Source organism: Malurus melanocephalus, unplaced genomic scaffold (assembly GCF_030028575.1).
Source record: "Malurus melanocephalus ecotype Western Australia unplaced genomic scaffold, MMel_1.1 scaffold_258, whole genome shotgun sequence".
NCBI classification, from domain to species: Eukaryota; Metazoa; Chordata; class Aves; order Passeriformes; family Maluridae; genus Malurus; species Malurus melanocephalus.
In genome coordinates, this window is record NW_026623490.1 from 219,805 (window position 1) to 237,395 (window position 17,591).

Genomic DNA, 17,591 nt, shown 5'->3' on the forward strand with positions numbered 1-17,591 from the left:
CATATTATAGTGATGTGTATTAAAAATATGCTCTTTTAAACACTGCTGGAGGCAGTTTTCAGTTTTTTTCTTTTGACCTCGTTGGTAATTGAAGCTTTTATTATAATCTGTAAAAGTCCTGTTAGATGTTGATTATATAGCAATCTCATCTTTCTGTAAAATACATTCTAACAAGTAGCCTACTGAAAGTATTACAGTAATGTCGTTGCTTATTGGTTTGTTTGTTCCAAGAAAAACTATTACAACAACTATAAAAATAAACTTTCTTTTTGTCAGTCAGAAATGCCAGTGACTTACGAATTGTACTGAGGTACAAGAGTTACACAGTCTGGTTTCTGTGATTTATTTTTCTCAATTTGCAAGGCTGCTTCTGAAATTGGGGTACTAAATTCTGAGAACAATCTGATTTTGTATATAGACCTCATATAACATCTCAGGAGCAGCTTGAGGATGTTTATTTTGAGTGTACCAGATTTGTGACTTTTTATCACAAAGGTTGGTCATCTACCGGGCTGCTGCATGTGGAATCAACAGTAAGATGTAAATAAACTGGGTATACTTCTGTCCTGGTATACTTCTGTCTTTTAAGAGGGATGGAGCACAGGAAATGTTTTTTGTTTTGTTTTCTAAGGTAACATSACTTAAAAAGCATGAACATTAAATGTAGGGATTGTGGAATTCAGTGTCRTTACTTTTCTGTTGCTGTGGTATCAGGACATTGTTAGTGCCTGTGTGAAACAAAATAGTTCTATYTGTCCAGCTGCAAAAACCTTCTTCCACGCCAGCAACCAGTCTTCCTACTGAAGTCCAGGGCTACTGTACGWACTGCCCTGTTTCAGTGTTAATGGAATCTTGTCAGATGATAACTTGAAATCTGGTATGGCAGAAGGTCTTCTGCCAAAAACCAGGTAATTGATTTGGAGTGGAAATCAGACAGTTCGTAAGTTGTACCTTTATTTGTTGTCACTCTCCTTCTCTGCTGCTACTTTAGTATTTTTTGACACAGATTAATTTATTAGAAGAAACAACACTGTGAGGTCCAATTACCGAAAGGACTATGCACATTGTGTAAAGATCTTTATCTTGGTTACAAATTAACGATGACAATAACAAGAYTGTAATTCAGTGTAATTAGATACATTTTCTGTTCCTCCGTTGTCTATTGAAGAAATAGGTGGATGCTCTTAAGTGCTGCTGYTCTGCATCTGTCAGGTCTGAGCCAGTATTCCTTCCTAGAATCTTTTAATTAAGAACACGGATGGCATGGCCGACATTAATTGCAACAAGATACGAGATTCTGATTCAAATTAACAGATCAGTACTGTAATCCACAAATGTATGACAAAGTAAAAGGGCAGTTTATTAGTCTTAAACCAAGGGGTGCTACTGGGGTCAAATTTCTCATGTKGGCTTTTCTCTGGTTGGGGTGAAGATCTCTCACAAGCAACAAGTTTTGCCACTTTTGAGTGTGTTGTTTCTTGGTCTTGCTCAGGTTCTCCTACCCTCCCCCAATGGCAGATGTTCCAAGCGGAGGGCACCTGCCAGCTCACGGGGACTGCTGCTGCAGGACTGAGTAGCAAAACAGACTGTCAAAACATCTCATAAAGTTCCTTGTGCATTTATTCCCATTGAACTTTGAAGCTGTAATTAAGTGAAAAAGTGAGTTGTCAGATCTAACAAAGATTTTTTTTCTTTCTTTCTTTTCTTTCATGCAAATTTTCAAAATACTTTTGAGAAGCTGTGGGAAAAGCCATTTTTATTTAGAGAGAAACTTGAAACTTGCAAGCAAATTAGAATYACTGAAGATTTAATGTTGCAGGACAAAAACTGGTTGAGTTCGTCAGATTCTTTTCTTCCTTCCTCATCTTTGAGAAACACGTTGGCTGACGTTGGAGAAATTTTTGTTTTTTTCTGAGGGCAGGGAAGAGATGACTGATAAAGTAGGCTGTGGAAGAGTTAGTTGTACTATCATTAGCTTTTGCTTTCTGTCTTAAAATGTTTTGTTTCCAGAGAAAGTTTGAAATACTTTTGCTGCACACTCTCCATTCCTTTAAGATTTCCTGACTTAGCAGGGGAGGGGGTGATATCTGTAGCTTGTATTATATTTCTATATTTATATAATTCTCATTTGAAACAGTTTTAAGGCTGTCTGGATTTTGTTCTTGTTTTACCTCTCAGTATAAGTTCACTTACTTTTTGAAAATCAAACCAAACCAAAAAACCCAGGCACATAAATAGATATATGGCTTATTGTTGTAATCTTATACCATGTGACTATATATCCAGTGTAGTATTACACAGTTGAATTTCCTGCATTCTAGCTTCAATGTCCCAGTGATAAAAATGTTTTTACTTGCCTCCTTAATAGTTCTGATAAGTTAGAACAAATTTACTTTTAGAGTTGCCTGCTCCCAAAAAGGTTTTATTGAAAAGAAAAACATTTTATCTACCRTAATGTTAGATGCTAGTGCAAGGTGAGGTTCCATTACAAAGTTTGCTGTAAAATGCAAGTTTTGATCCTGGTTTTCTCTGCTTGAACATCTTGGCTTTTAGATCACAGCACAATACCCTGAGTGAGCAATGATTTTAATGCCCTGGCCTATTTAATACTTTTACACAGAACTTGGAGCATGGGTGATGTGGAGATTTTTTTTTAGTTTTTTGTTTTGGGGGATGTTGTGGAAGAAGTGGGTGTTTCATTTTGAATGTGGGGTAGAAAGACTCCAGTGCTATTACAGGGAAATTCTTAAAGGGTTGTCATGCACTTTACTATTGCACATGCCTGTTTAAATAAATATCCTTAAGGTGGGGAGGGGGGGGGAAGGGGGGGAGCATGATTCCAAAAATACTTTTTTGCAGGGAGTAACATTTAACCCATACAGCAAATTTAGCTAATAAACAAAAGGATTAATTTTCTTCTTGTAGCTTACAAACTGAAAAGTCTGCAAGGCTAGCAGTTTCTGAATGCTTTAAAGCTTTTTTTTTATTTTTTAATAGGATTTTAAGTCGTCACTGACCAGTTTTCTAACTGGTTCTGGACTCTAAGAAGTGACTGACAGGGTTTATATATGGTTGTCAGTATAAGAGAGACAAACTATTAGTTTACTATTGAATGCAAACATTTTACCCCTAGAAATTGTTTATGAGCAATTATGCTGTAACAGAATATTGCAAGCAGTTCTTAGGGATTATTTTCTGTTATTCAGTATTGTATAAAAACAATTGAGGTCTGTATCTTTAAATATTTCCGCCTTTTAAACAAAATAGTGCTCTGCAACCGCACTTGAGCACAGGAAACCTCCCTCCTTGTGTATCGTCATCATTTGCGATACATCCCCCTGCTGAACACTCGCTCATTTGTTCCCTGCCTTGTCAGTCAAATGTGAGCGTCCAGCAAACTATCCTGTCACGGCGTTGTGGGCTCTGCCTGTGCCTGGACTGACAGCAGGTACAGAGAATCCTTTCAAACAGCCTTGAATCATGTTTTTAGTTTCATTTCCTTTTTTAGTCTCCTTTTATTTTTAGAAGGGAAATGTCTCGTCTCTGGTATGGGAAGAAAGGAAGAAAGCACCAGCCAGTTAATCATAAATGCACTCTGGTAATTTTCAGTGTAGTATGTTCATGTGTGTTATTGCAGTCTTTAAATGTTGTGGTGCAGAGACAGTTTCTAGGAGTTTAAATTTTGAATGTGTAAACAAGATGCTAAGTCACAAATTTTCATTATCTTTGGARCATAACCTAATTACTAGTATTGCACTGGCATTAGATAAGAGAAAGTACTTTGAGCATTAAGGGGTTTTGCAGTTTTAAGGTGGGGTTTTTTCCTTTCCTCTCCCTTGGAGTAATGCATTTTTTTCACCAAAAAAAATGTGCTTTATAGCTAAATACCAAACCCAGGAGTTTGCGTAGGCATATAATTAGAAAAGCATAAATTTACCATTACCTTCTCAGAAGTCAGTGAACCATGTGAAGGTCTGATAATACTTCTTTCTAAATTCATGGACATGAGTCTGCTSTAGTCRCATTCTCACATTTATAATGAAGGGGAGGGWTGAATACCACTGGTTTTGCAGTTTRTYAGATTTATGAAAGTAATTGGGCTTTTTTTCAGTGTTGTTTTCCCCAAACAGACTTTTTTAGTGCTGTTTAATGTGTAGTAGTGTTTAAAGGAAAATGTTTTCAGTGAGACTTGCAAAACAATATCTTGGGGATAGGGAGGAAATTATCTTGTCCACGTACTTATTTGTGCTTTTACCACTGGTGAGTTGGGAAGATAGTTTTCATTTAGACTGTCCTTGTGACAGGCTTTTTACTGTCTTATTAAGAATTACATATCACTGGATTTTGAAGCATACTTCTTTCAAGMTGCTGTGGAGTTTAAGTTTTATTTTTTATTAACAGTTTTTTATTCTGTGTCTTTTATGTATATTTTTATCTTTATTTGTAGCCAGGATACTTGCAAAATATGAAATTGACTTGTTTTAACAAAGGGTTCTGTAAATGTGGGYTCCTAACTATAACAACACATTTTTGAAGTAATAGGCTCTTAACTGTATGGTAGTGGAATAGAATGGAGGTATAATACCTAAATGAATTGAAATGTTACTGTAGCATACCCTGTRGCAGTGTAAACAATATGTCAAATTTGGTTTACCAAGAGTGTGTTTTTTAACATATATTTATGTACATAGATAAATAGATATAACTTGCACAGATATAAAAAAACACCAACTAGTAGTATCCCTTGTTATAACTATTTCCCTTGGCACCAATACTAAATTTTAGCCCAAGTCCAATTATGCTATAAAAACAATACTTATCAGCTTTAAAGGATAGTTTGAACTTAAAAAGACTCTGAGAATAAGGACTGGCTTTGCTTTAAGAAAGGTAGAGAATAGGTTACTTCAGCATGTAAGAGATCAAATTTGAAATAGAGGGTATGCAAGTATCTACAGATGGGGATATTTTTACAATGTTGCTAGGTTGATAAATTCAATTCTTGAAGTTGGGTTTTTTTCTTTTGTGAATGTTCATAAACCTAAGAGGCAAGTTTAGCCTTTTTACAGGAAGGAAGAAATATTTGTATAATTATTTCTGTTATGCAAGACATTGGAAAGAATATTAAGGAGACTGGCAGCATATAAAGTGTACAGGTTTCTGCCTRAATCTCTTACTAGTTTTTGTTCTGAATTTGGGTGAAAACTCATCTGACATGAAGTAACAGTTTCTGGACTAAGTGAAGTGATACAATAAAACRAAAATACTAGCTTGAAGCAACTAAGTTGCCCTAGATTATTTACTGTAAAGGCCTTTGTTACTTTCCCKATAATGCTGTTAATTTAGGCTGAGTGTTAAAGGGGCTTGGTACTTGCCCTGGATAAGAAATCAAAATTTTGTTGATTAACTAGTACATTATGCTCTCCCTTTAAAAAGCCAGTAATGTCAGCCTCTCACTTTTTAGTAAATGTTTGGTATTTGTGTCTCTTTTATTTTACAGCAATACAAGAGATGCCAGTAAGTTTCTAGAATGTCAAAAATGCAGGCAATGATTCTTCCTATCAAAGCATTTCAGACAAAAGATATCAGACAATGTAAGAGAACAAAAGGTGGATTGCCTTCTTTTGGAATGCTTGTCCCTGCTTTGCACATGTCCCTGCTTTTGGAATGCTTGTCCCTGCAGCATAGCCAAAGGGAACAAAATCAGTGAAAACTGATTTTTGTCTTTTATATTCTTAAGTCATTGACATGCAAAGGGAATTAATGTGTTGGTTTTAATAGCTTGGATTCTTTGAGACTTGCACAACTCCTGACATTTKGAGTTAATCAATAACTTTATTTGGTAAGCTACTGCCTGTATTTCTTTGGCTATTGTGGAGGTGTAATAATAGGGGCTTACATGTGGCAGATGAGAATTTAGTACTTCTGTGTGGATGTCAGAAATGCAAGATTGCATCAGTTCAGTAATAGTACTGAAATATTTTTGAAATCAGCTTTCCATATTAMGTTTAAGAGAGTGAACTTATAATATATTTTTAAGTAATAAAAAAGGAAAGTGAAATCCAGTACTTTCTTATACAGATGACTGAGCTTAGAACCTTTCCTAGATGGCAGATATTTGCCATACTTGTTGTCCTAGGTAATTTGGGACTTTATGCATGAGGCCATGACTGGATGTTCCCATGTGGGTGTCTTGGAACAAGTCCAGAGGAGGGCCACTGAGTTGATCTGAGTGCTGTGTTCTGGTATCAGCTGTACACCTCTCSTGTGAAAACAGGCTGAGGGAGTTGGGACTGTTCAGCCTGGAGGAGAGAAGGCTCTGGGAGACCTTATTATGGCACCTTCCAGAGCCTACAGGGGCTCTCTTTTTCACAAGGGCATGTTGTGATAGGAAATTGGGAATGGCCTTTACCTGGAGGAAAGGTCTAGATTAGATACTGTGAAGAAGTTTTTCATAGTCAGGGTGGTAAGGCACTGGAATAAATTGCCCAGAGAACTTGTGGAGTTCCCATCCCTGGAAGTCTTCAAGGCCGGGCTGGATGGGGCTTTGAGAAGTCTGGTGTAGCAGAAGGTTCCCGGCCCTTCACAGGGAAGTTGAAGGTAGATAATCGGTAAGATCTCTGTTCCAGCCCAAACTATTGTATGATTATAGTTCTACTGACTTACTGGGTGTTACATTGTTTACATTTTTAGTAAATGTGAAATATTGGTCTACTCTGACAAATGTGGTCAAAGTAGAGTAGCAGAGAGATTTTTGAAAAAGTTGACAATAAGCTGAAAGCAAATAAATTAGTAGTAAGGGCTTACATTTTTCCTGTATGTTTTTAATGATGCATGGAATCTTGCTGATCCTTAATTGACTTTTTTCTGCTTAAAGTAAGAGACAAATACTTTTGTASTGGGCTGTGGTTCAGTTACTTCTAAGCCTGTGTAACGCTTTCTTGTCATGCCTGAGAGGATCTTTGCAGGGCAGCATGAGAACTGAGATGTAACCTAGCTCAGTCTGCCTTCTCCTCAAGTGGCAGCTTGAGGTCAAGCACCACATGCTGTGGTTTCAGCAGCTAAACCTCTGGTTTCTCTACTTGCTGAAACTTCCTTAAATAGTTTTGCAAGGAAGCTGGGTTTAATGGTCATGTTGCTACAGGTCTTTTTATTTGGACAGAATAACCAAAGTTGTCTGGCCTGCCTCTTTAAGAAAATAATTTTCTTAAATCTAATTCTGAGTTCTGTGCACAAACATCCTAAACTGTTTCATGTTTTGCATGTTAAATTTAGTTATCTTGTTGGCATTATCATATCTCTCAAATGAGTGTTTTCTCATATCTTGAAAAAAATAGCTTGTTATTAAGGTCTGCAGACTTGATGTAATGCTTTGTGTGCTTCAGGCTTTGATTGCATTCTTTTCAAGTTTATTCTGGTTATTGCAGATATTCCATTTATCTTCARCACATGTTAATCACTATTGGTACAGTTGCTGTGGGCTTACAGCACTTKGAGGCAGATATTTAATAGCTCATCCTGCAAAGCTGTAGGGACAATACTGGTCACAGTCAGAATGCAGCTGTCATGTGATCTACTCAGCATTTCTGTCCCTGTACTGGAAAACACCCTGGTGTGCAGAACAGTTTGGAGAGGGAGAGCTTTAAAAATACTGAAACACAGAAAGAACCATGCTGCCAGCCAAACCTGGGACTGCTGTCATTCTCTGGTCCTCTGCTTAAAATGGCCAGCTGTCATCCCTTCCCTTCCTTGTCACCAGTACAGTGGCAGGGAACTAAATAGACTGAAAAACATACAAAACAGAAAATTGATAGTTTTGCAGCCACCTGCATTAGAAATGAATCAAATTAGTCTTAAGGCTTGGGTTTTTTTTCAAATGATGCATTAGAAATGTTTATCTGGTATGTTAAACCCCATGCCGTAATGTATTGTTGTGATGTAATCAATATRTCCCAAATAATCATATTTGATGTTAGGTAGCAGAGTGCTTCTTTAATATTGTCTTCTCTCAAGCAGTCTAATATTTTTTGGGTGGAAACTAAATTCGTCTGAAAAATAAAATTRGTGTTTTCTCTTAAATATTCATAGCAGCATTCAGTTCACATAGGCASCTTTTGTTTTTATTGGGAGGTATTAACAGCCTTTAGAAAAGGCTTGATCCTTTCTTCCCCTTCCTTAATGACTGATGAATTGGAGATGGATTGATATGTTGAAGTAACTTTATAAGTGACCTAATAAAATTACATTGGTTTATTTTTTTTTTTCAATTAAATATCCTGGAATATTTTTGAATCTCAAGGATTATTCTTCATTAAGTTTACAGTTCACATGGTTTTTACACCTATTTAGATTCAAAGTAAAATTGTTCAGCTTGTGTTCTTTCTTAATACTTTTTCATATTCAGAGTTGGTCAGGAGGTTATAGGTAACATACATTTGAGAGCCACTTAGACTGTTAAACTTTATCTGTTTTTATCTTCCAGAAGCACTGTTCAGCTCTGATAAGACCTTCCCTTTCTCTATAGAGACAGTTTCAGCAGCTTGTTAGCTCTGAAAGTTTAGCTGTGTTTGTTTGGAGGGCAGCAATTCAAGCTCCTCCCTGTTAGCAAGCAGGCATTAGTGGGGTGTGGGTCACTTGTGGGTTTGTTAAACTCCTCACTAGTGTAAAAAGCTTTTTTCACCTCTGCCTGTAGTAGRTTGATATGAAGTGTGGCTGAAGGGGCTGATCAAACATTAAACAATTTAAACTGCATTTTCATGTATGTTGTTGAAGGACAAAAAAAGGTTCCCTATTTGGAATTTTGGCTTCCGTTTCATTCACTGCAGGTGGCCAGCATAACTTGTAAAAGTTAGGTACTTTTGACATGTTTTCAGAAAAACAAAGTTTAGAAACATGAATTTGTCCAAAAGGAGTATCCTCAGCTTCTTGATTGTTTCAATCATTAGTATGCAAAACCTCAACTTACATTAAAACTGTTGGGTGTTTTGCTAAGGGGTTAATTTGCATATACTGGGTATGGAGAGTCAAACTTTAAAGTGTCAKGCCACAAATTATAGAATTAGTCCCATGTTTTCTCATCAGTGCTGCCAATATGAACGCAGCAGGTAGTATTGTATCTCTGGAGATATATTTCATGTCTTTTCAAACTTGGAGTCACAGAATTACCTGAGCTGGAAGGGACTCACAAAGATCATCAAGTCCAGCTCCTGGCCTACAGAGGGCATCCCCAAGACTCACACCACGTGTCCAAGAGCATTGTCCAAATGGTGCTTGAACTCTGTCAGGCTTGGTGCTGTCACCACTTCCTTGGGGAGCTGTTCCAGTGCCTGACCACCCTCTGGGTGAAGAGTCTTTCTCTGGTGTCTGACCTAAACCTCCCCTGACACAGCTTCATTCTATTCCCTCAGGTCCTGTCTCTGGGCACCGCAGAGAGAGATCAGTGCCTGATCCTCCTTTCCTCTCATGAGAAAGTTCTAACTGCAATGAGGTCTCCCCTCAGTCTCTTCTCCAGGCTGAACAGACGAAGTGACCTCTGATGCTCCTTATACGGTGTTCCCTCAAGGCCCTTCACCAACTTTATTGCCCTGCTCTGCACACTCTCTAATAGCTTAATATCTTCCTTATATTGTGGCACCCAAAGCTGCCCCAGCACTCAAGGTGAGGCCACCCCAGTGCAGAGCAGAGCGGGACAATCTCCTCCCTTGCCCGGCTGGTGATGCTGTGCCTGATGTCCCCAGGACAGGRTTGGCCCTCCTGGCTGCCAGGGCACTGCTGACACACATTCAACTTTCTATAGAGGAGGAGCCCAGCACCATTTCTGTGGCACCGCTTTCCAGCCTTTCATTCCCAAGTCTGTGCCTATATCCAGGGTTGCCCCATCCAAGGAGCAAAATCCGGCACTTGCCCACATAGAATTTCATGTGGTTGGTGATTTCTCAGTCCTCTGATTTGTCAGGGTCTCTCTGCAGGGCCTTCCGGCCTTGGAGAGAGTCAACAGCTCCTCTCAGTTTTGTATTATCTGCAGTAGACTTTTTCAAGTCCATGTGCAGAACTGTTTTTGCCCTGAAGCACACTAACAATCCAGGCTRTACAGRTTTTTTGTTTTGCTTTATTCCAACSAGTGCCCAAATTAACCATTATGAGGTTTAGCTGGTTTTTTTTCTCCTCCTGCATTCTTTTAAAAGAGAAAACAACTAGAGAGAGAACAGACTGTCCTTCAGGAACACTTGCAGATCCTCAAAAATTAGCTTTGGTTATCAAGGATATTGGGTGCTAATATAGCACAGTAAAGAGAGCAGAGTAAAGACTTTCACTTATTTACTTCAATGGAAGAATTTTATTATGGAGAAGCATTTTTACTGAAAACTCTACAGTCCAATATGATGACTATGAATCCATCTCTACCTTTTATTAATGAAATGTCTTGGTTTCCAGGTATTTCTCATGCTGTATGAAAAATTAAGTTCTGTGTTTGAAAATGAAAGTTCAAAGTAGAATGAGGTAGARGTAGCTCCTGGAATGATAGGAAACAGACATCTAATGAGGGGCAGGGAGTGGAATAATAGAGGCGAGAAAACACTGGTTTATTTAGCTTAGTGAWGTAGATTAGAAGATTAATAGGACTACAAGGAAGGATCATGAAAAAATCTTGATGGAAGAGGAAACAGCATAAGCGGACTATGAATTAAACTAGGTTATAAAAGGTGATAAACTTCCACTGCTATTACTGACATTTCAAAACAGTGCTCTTGAGCCTGGCGGGGACAAAATGCTGTCTGTTTGGAAGATGTCTCAGTTCCTGAATGAAGCTATAGAAGGTAGTTACTAGCAAGCTTAGACATATATGGCTATTAAGATTCTGTAGCTCTTTTAATCAGGAAGTACATAGTCATGTCCACTGCAAAGCAAAAATTGTTGTCCTAAACCACAGGCATTATATAGAAGTCCAGGTGCAGCATCTGAAAGGCTGAAGTATCTGAACACGTTCACTTGAAGTCTAGTTCAGTGATGAGTGGACAACCTTGAAGGCAGTGTCTCATGGTTTACTCATGCAACTTAGGACTTATAAATAAAACAAGCACGGGGTTTGAGAGGGTGGGTTCTTTTCCTTTAATTTTACTGTGGCTAGTTTCACATTCTATGACATGCTATTTACGAGATTTGTCATTGCATACCAATGGTCTGTCATTATTCAGGCCTTTGTTCTCAAAACAAATGGAATGTGACCAGTAGGCAGCAGGTTCAGCATGCCAAGAAGCTGTTATATTGTACATACTTGGATAGGTATTCATGTTTCTCTCAAGCAGRAAAAATGTGGCATCTTCATGGCGTACAAAAAGGTTATCTGAGTTAAAAAGCTGATAAGCAATTCCCAGATGCAGCATGATGACAGTATGCATTTGAGAGGTCAGAGGCATGATGGCATTGCCTATAAAACTGTCTACATTCCACAGYGTGGAACAACTATGTAATGGTGTCAGGGATTTTGAGATTTTTTTTTTTCTCAAGAATCCCCTTAAGTAACTGCATGGCCTATTGTAAGTTGTTAACCACTGCCTCGCATGTGGTAGGATGTAGCTTAAAGAAGTAAAAAGGCTAAAGGGTCATCACATTACTGCTTTTCAGTATTATGTTCATAAGTTGTTGATGTGAACCGTGTAAATTTTCAATAAAGTGTTACAGCAAATAAAAAGATAATTCACTACCACTTACATGATTGAGTGGAATACTGTTAAAGCTTTACATATAACCACTTGACTCTGAGAATGCASAAGCCAACACAATTTACAACAATATTCTTGATCTGTTTTAAGAGAACAGTTGAAAAATAATGCAAGTAAATTGAGTGCTAGTAATTACAGATTATTCAGTAATAAAGTTGGATGTCACAAGTATTCCTTTTTCCTTGCCTTGCAGTTGCATGGGGTAGAGTGAACCATCGCTGCTCAAGAGCCAGTCATGCATGACTGTGGGCTCTGTACTCAGGACAGTGGCGAGTATCTGGCCAAACTCCTTGTAGTAGGGACAGGTAGATGGGGAGCTGCTGGACTTGTGGTTGTCTTCCTTTGCACTGTGGTAGGCTCTAGAAGTTTTTAATATGCTCTTACTACATGGGACATCCATTTAATCTCTCCACCAGCTGTTTTAAGATGCTTTCATACCAATGATGATTTTGAGTTGTTCTCAAAATCACATTATTTGCTCTAGTTACATCAAAATGACTGTTGTAGTCCTTTAGCCAGCTTGTTGCACCAGAACAGCATGTTCTAGAGCTTTCTAACTGAAGACTTTCTGGCTGTACACCTCCTGCCAAAGTGGAGATGCCATTTGAAGTGAATGTGTTGACAGATGAGCAACTCCTGAAGCTTTGGAGGGGAATAGAAAGTCCAGGATAAAGATATTGTCAGATGGTATTGGGATGTTATTAAACTGTAGTCCTGCTACATTGTCTTTAACTTATCTTCACTGCCAGACACAAGAGTTAGAGCTTACTGTGAAGCCTGAGATTTGCTTCTGGTCTTCATCTAGGAAAGCAAACCAGGTTCAGAGGATTKATTAATCTGAGCATAAAGAATGTTTGAGAGGACCTTGGGCTGAAGAGTGTGGGTTAAGGCATGCAACTCAGATTGCCTTTCAATTTAGCATCCTGATACTGGAAACTTTATGCACTCCTATATCAGTTCTATATTCATCCTAGATCAGTGAGATATCTGACTGCTAGTGCCCTTAGTGTTTATTTCGTAATCTTGCTGTGTTTACTCATATGTCTAAAATCACCTACATGTGCATTGTCCTTGCAGAAACAAACATCTTTTGGCCCTTCTTGTTTGTTTGTTGTCATTGCGCATTTTCCCTTCATTACTCTCCTCCAGTTTTTTCTTTCATACCTTTTTACTTTTCTTCAACTGTCAGTGGAATTATTGTCTTCCTGTCTCCATATTCAGGTAGTGTCAGTGGCTGAGTATCACCGCAGGATCGATGCTCTAAATAGCGAAGAACTGCGCACACTCTGCAGACGTCTCCAGGTGCCCTCTTCAGTAGTTTAAACCCCATCTCCAGATACTAAAACATCTTTCTTTGTAGTGTCTTGGATCAGGGCAAGTCCTGCACTCAGTGGGTTTGTCTTGTCTACAGCACTACAAGGATCCAGCAGAAAATTCCTTTGTTTGGATGTATTTAATTGTGCAATTCTGTGATGGAATCAGTAATTTTCTGATGCAATTACTATTTCCACCTTTTTCACACGGGAATTTTCTGTTAGAATTTGAAAATTTGTTCTCAGTACTGCTTGACTTGCAGTGTTGTGTTTTAACTTCTACTGTAGACTGGTGTGTTGTGTTAGAAGCTTCCCTAAAAAGAATGCAAAACAGGTGAAGAATCCAAAACCTTGTTGCATGGGTGTTTAATTTTATATAGGAATCTTTCATCAAGAATCTCACAGTACATGGCAAGTATGAAGCTTCACAACCTCTGTGAAATAGGTAAGTATTTTTCCCATTATAAAAGCAGGTAACTGAGGGAGTTCAACATGGAAAAGGCCATACACATACACACAAAACATACTTGGAAAGCAGTTTGGATTTTTTAAGGTCTATGGACATGGACTGAAACTGATAYTTGCATTCTCTTTAGGTGTTCCATAGTTTTTGAGAGTTACAAAATTGTTAGCTGTTGTGCTCATCATACATGCCTTACTGATGGAAAGCATAGCTTAGATTCCCTTAGAAACATTGAGTATTTTGTTTTTCTCTACTACTTGGCTGCTGAAAATATAAAATGTTTTGTTCTGTTTTTTTTTTTTTATTTCTTTGATCTTGACTTTTTTTACCTATCAGGTAATTACACATAAGAAAACATTTCTTAGCTCTGTTATTTCTGTTTGTTTAATAATCAGTAATTTATTGCTTTAAACTGTTTTGTAAATAGTACAATTACATAGATYAATAATGAATATGTACCTTGAACCCAAAAGCTGCACTTTTGTAGGAAAGTCAGAAATCATGCAACAAAAAAAAAAAAATCCTGCTTGAGACTGTTGTGGTTTTGGTAAGTGGTAGTGGAGAATCCCTGTATTAATTATTATTACTCTGGAAGTGCAGGAGCTCTTTCCAAATACCTCTCACCTGGTATGCCAAAACTCAAGGTTTATGCTGACTAGAAATTCTGATGTGATGGGCTACAGCCTCTAAACTCTGCTCTGAGGCCATTTGAGTGTTATGGTCTCAAAYGTGATGTGGATTGTGTAATATTTACCAATCTTGGAAGCCCCTGTAGGTCAGTCTGCTCTGTCCAGCTTTGGTGGGAAATAAATCTGCMAATTTTGAAGCCAGAGTGTTTTTCTCTCGGATTCTTTTGAACAGACACTCTTTGACTGCTTCTACAAAGCAGYGTTCTTCCTAGAAGAACACTGCTTTACTGTGATAATACCAAAAAAGACAAAAAATCCAACCAAAAAATACCCCAATCCACAAAAACTCTAAACCAAAAARTGAGTTCCCCACACCACTTGAATACAAATTATTCATGTTTTACAKGGTGAGCTTTAATCAGAATTAAAAAATAAAAAAGGAAAGGAGCTTTCAGCTCTACAGTTAAATAATGCTGAACTTGTCTGGAACTGAAGCAGTAATATGGACAAAAGCCATTTAAGGTGGAAAATGTTTGGACTATGAAATAACATTATATTGATAGCACTCTGTAAAGCAGCATGCAGGTCATCTTTTTGTACATGAAACTACATGGATAATTGCATCTACTTTTCTSCTGTGGTATGGAAATCAGTATGTAGTCTACATTGGAAGTTCTTGTTACCTTCCCTTGAAAAAAGGAAGGCTTGAGCTTTTTTTTTCTTGCTTGATACTCAGGTTAAGCATACCTTTTCTTCAGTTAAGAATGAATACTGTAATTGAGTTACCATATGAATATACTTTGATATGTTGATTTTGTAAGCCTGTTTTTAAATAACAAGAGTTTGTGATAGGAACTTTTTTTCATAGTTCCTGAGGGAGTTGAAAAGGGCGGGTTTTTGTTTGTTTTTTTTTGCTTAGGTGGCCATATTTGTTTAAATGTTCCTATCTGTATTTGAGCATTTTCTTTGGTTTGGCTTTTTTTTTTTTTTTAATTAACTAAGAAAGTTCACAAAATCTTGGCAAAGTTTACCGTGGTGATATTGTGAAATATTGCAGTTGTATCCTGTATGTTTAGAGTATGAGGAATGTGGCAAACTGCATTTGGCAGGTATTTTCTTGAAATTTTCAGGATTCAGGTTTTAATTTGGACAGTCTGGCTTTCAGTGAAAATTTGTTTAGGCTGATAAATTATTCAGATGCATTTAATCTTGTTCAGACTTTTTTCTTTAGAGATTCTCTCAACATTTTAATAAGTCTTGCTGCAGTGGCTTATCTTACTAACTTCATCACTTTGTACTAATTCTCTGTCAGATTTCACTATCCCTAGCAAGTTTTAAATATCCCTGCAGCTGGATTTATAGATGGAAATCTGTTTGAATCTTAGCTATTCTAATTATCAAGACATGGCACTTTAACTTGGAAGTGCCAGTGAATGTTGATTGGGCTAAGAAGCTGTTGTGAGCTATATCTGATGACAAATTTTGTGGCCTTTGCCATCTCCACCCAATAAGATAAATATGTAGGTGGGGTATTTTAAACTGCTGCGGGACTCTTCTGCACAGTCCATCTTTGCCAGACCTCAGTGCTCACTATGCAGCTGAAGTATTATTGCTGCTTTCACCTTCCTACCCTCTAARTTCTTTCTTTGATTCCCTTAAGTACTCCAGCAGATCAGCACTACTCCTAATGCTCCATTCAAATGTTTGCTCAAAATGTATGACAGCAGGCTTCCCAGATGTTTCCTGCAGATCTGAAAAATTTAAGTGCTGTAAAGGAGTATTGATTCAGAAAATATTGATTGTTGAAGTTTTAATTCCTTTTCTTTCTGGGTTTTTTTTTTGATTACACTTAGAATGGTATGTCAGTATTAAAATGCAAGAACTTTTTAAGGTCTCTTCTGGAAAGCATTTGAAGCTCTTMAGCTGTGTATGAGATCTATTTGTTGTTTTAGCATAAAACTATAGCTTTCTTCTGAGTAGGTGTCTGTGTAAGTTATTGTTATATAGTTGTGTACCASCTTGCTACTGGAAACAGAGGAAATCTCAGATCAAATCTATTGGATTTCTAAACTTTCAAAGTACTTGCATAATCAATAACTGCATGATTTTATACCTTTATTACCTTGTCTGCTAATAGGATGGCAAATACTTATTTTCTTGCTGTTCTTTTTATAGATAACAACAAGAGAAGATATCAGTTCAAAACAGGCAACAAACATTAAAACAGACCTGGAGCCTGAAGCATTCCGGCCAAATCTTAGYGATCCAAGTGAATTACTACAGCCAGAACAAATTGAAAAGGTATGAACTTAGATATGTCATTTTTTATTGCTGGATATTAATAGATCTCAAATGCTATAACTGTAGTGTGAAAGTAAGAAGACCTTGTGTGATATGAAACAGAAGAAAATAAACTGTGTGTGTTAGAAAGGTGCCACTGCCATGTCCACCACTAACCTGTTCCCTAAGTGCCACGTCTTATGCATCCTTTAAATACTTCARCATGGATGGTGACTCAGCCACTTCCCTGAGCAGCCTGTACCAATGCTTGACAAGCCTTACACTGAAGAAATTTTTCTTRAGATCCAATCCAGACCTCCACTAGCTCAGCTTGAAGACATTTTCTCTTGTCCTGTTCCTTGTTACTTGAGTGAAAAGACTGGCTGCTACAACCTACTTTCAGGTAGTTGTAGAGAGTGATGAAGTACCTCGGAGCCTCCTTTTCTCCAGGCTAAGCAACCCCAGCACCCTTAATCCTCTCCAGACTTCTCACCAGCTTCACKGCTCTTCTTTGGACACACTCCAGCATCTCAATGTTTTTCTTTCAGTGAGGGGTCCAGAACAGCACAGAGTACTCAAGACTGGCCTCACCAGTCCTCAGTAGAGGGGGACAAGTCAGGATGCCATTCTTGGCCACCTGGGCACGCGCTGTTTCATGCATGTCTGTCAAGCAGCACCCTCAGGTCCTTTTCCWCTGGKTTGTTTTCCAGCCACTCTTCTCCCAACCTGTACTGCTGCAGGGTTTTTTGTGAAACAAGTGCAGGACCTGGCACTTTGCCTTAATTGAACCTGATACTGTTGGCCTTGGCCCTGTCCGTGTCCCTCTGCAGAGCTTTCCTACACTCCAGCAGAGTTATKGTAATCWGCAAATAGACTGAGGATGCACTCGATCCCCTCATCCAGATCATTGATAAAGGCGTTCAACAGGACTGGCCCCAGTACTGAGCCTGGAGAACACAACAAGTGAYTGACCCCAAGTAGATTTAATTCTCTCTGGGCCCAGTCATCCAGTCAGTTTTTTACTCAGCRGACAGTGCACCTCTTGAAGCCATGAGCAGACAGTTTCTCCAGGGGAGTGCTGTGGGAAGCACTATCAAAGGCTTTACTCAAGTCTAGGTGGACAACATTCACAGCCTCTCTGTCATCCACTAAGCAGGTCACCCTGTCATAGAAGAAAATCAGGTTT

The 17,591-nt window shown here is 38.2% G+C and overlaps 1 protein-coding gene across 6 annotated transcripts in view; it reads left to right on the plus strand.

Annotated features, from left to right (window-relative positions):
• OXR1 (oxidation resistance 1) overlaps window positions 1-17,591 on the plus strand; it is a 214,938-nt gene that overhangs the window by 188,623 nt on the left and 8,724 nt on the right. For 4 of the 6 annotated variants that reach the window (XM_057375782.1, XM_057375780.1, XM_057375785.1 and 1 more), the window contains 2 exons: window positions 12,942-13,022; window positions 16,301-16,426. In XM_057375782.1, the coding sequence (XP_057231765.1) occupies window positions 12,942-13,022; window positions 16,301-16,426 (207 nt within the window). Of the gene's footprint in view, window positions 1-3,328; window positions 3,599-12,941; window positions 13,023-16,300; window positions 16,427-17,591 lie in introns of those variants that run through there. The other 2 variants (XM_057375786.1, XM_057375783.1) reach the window with 2 other exon arrangements.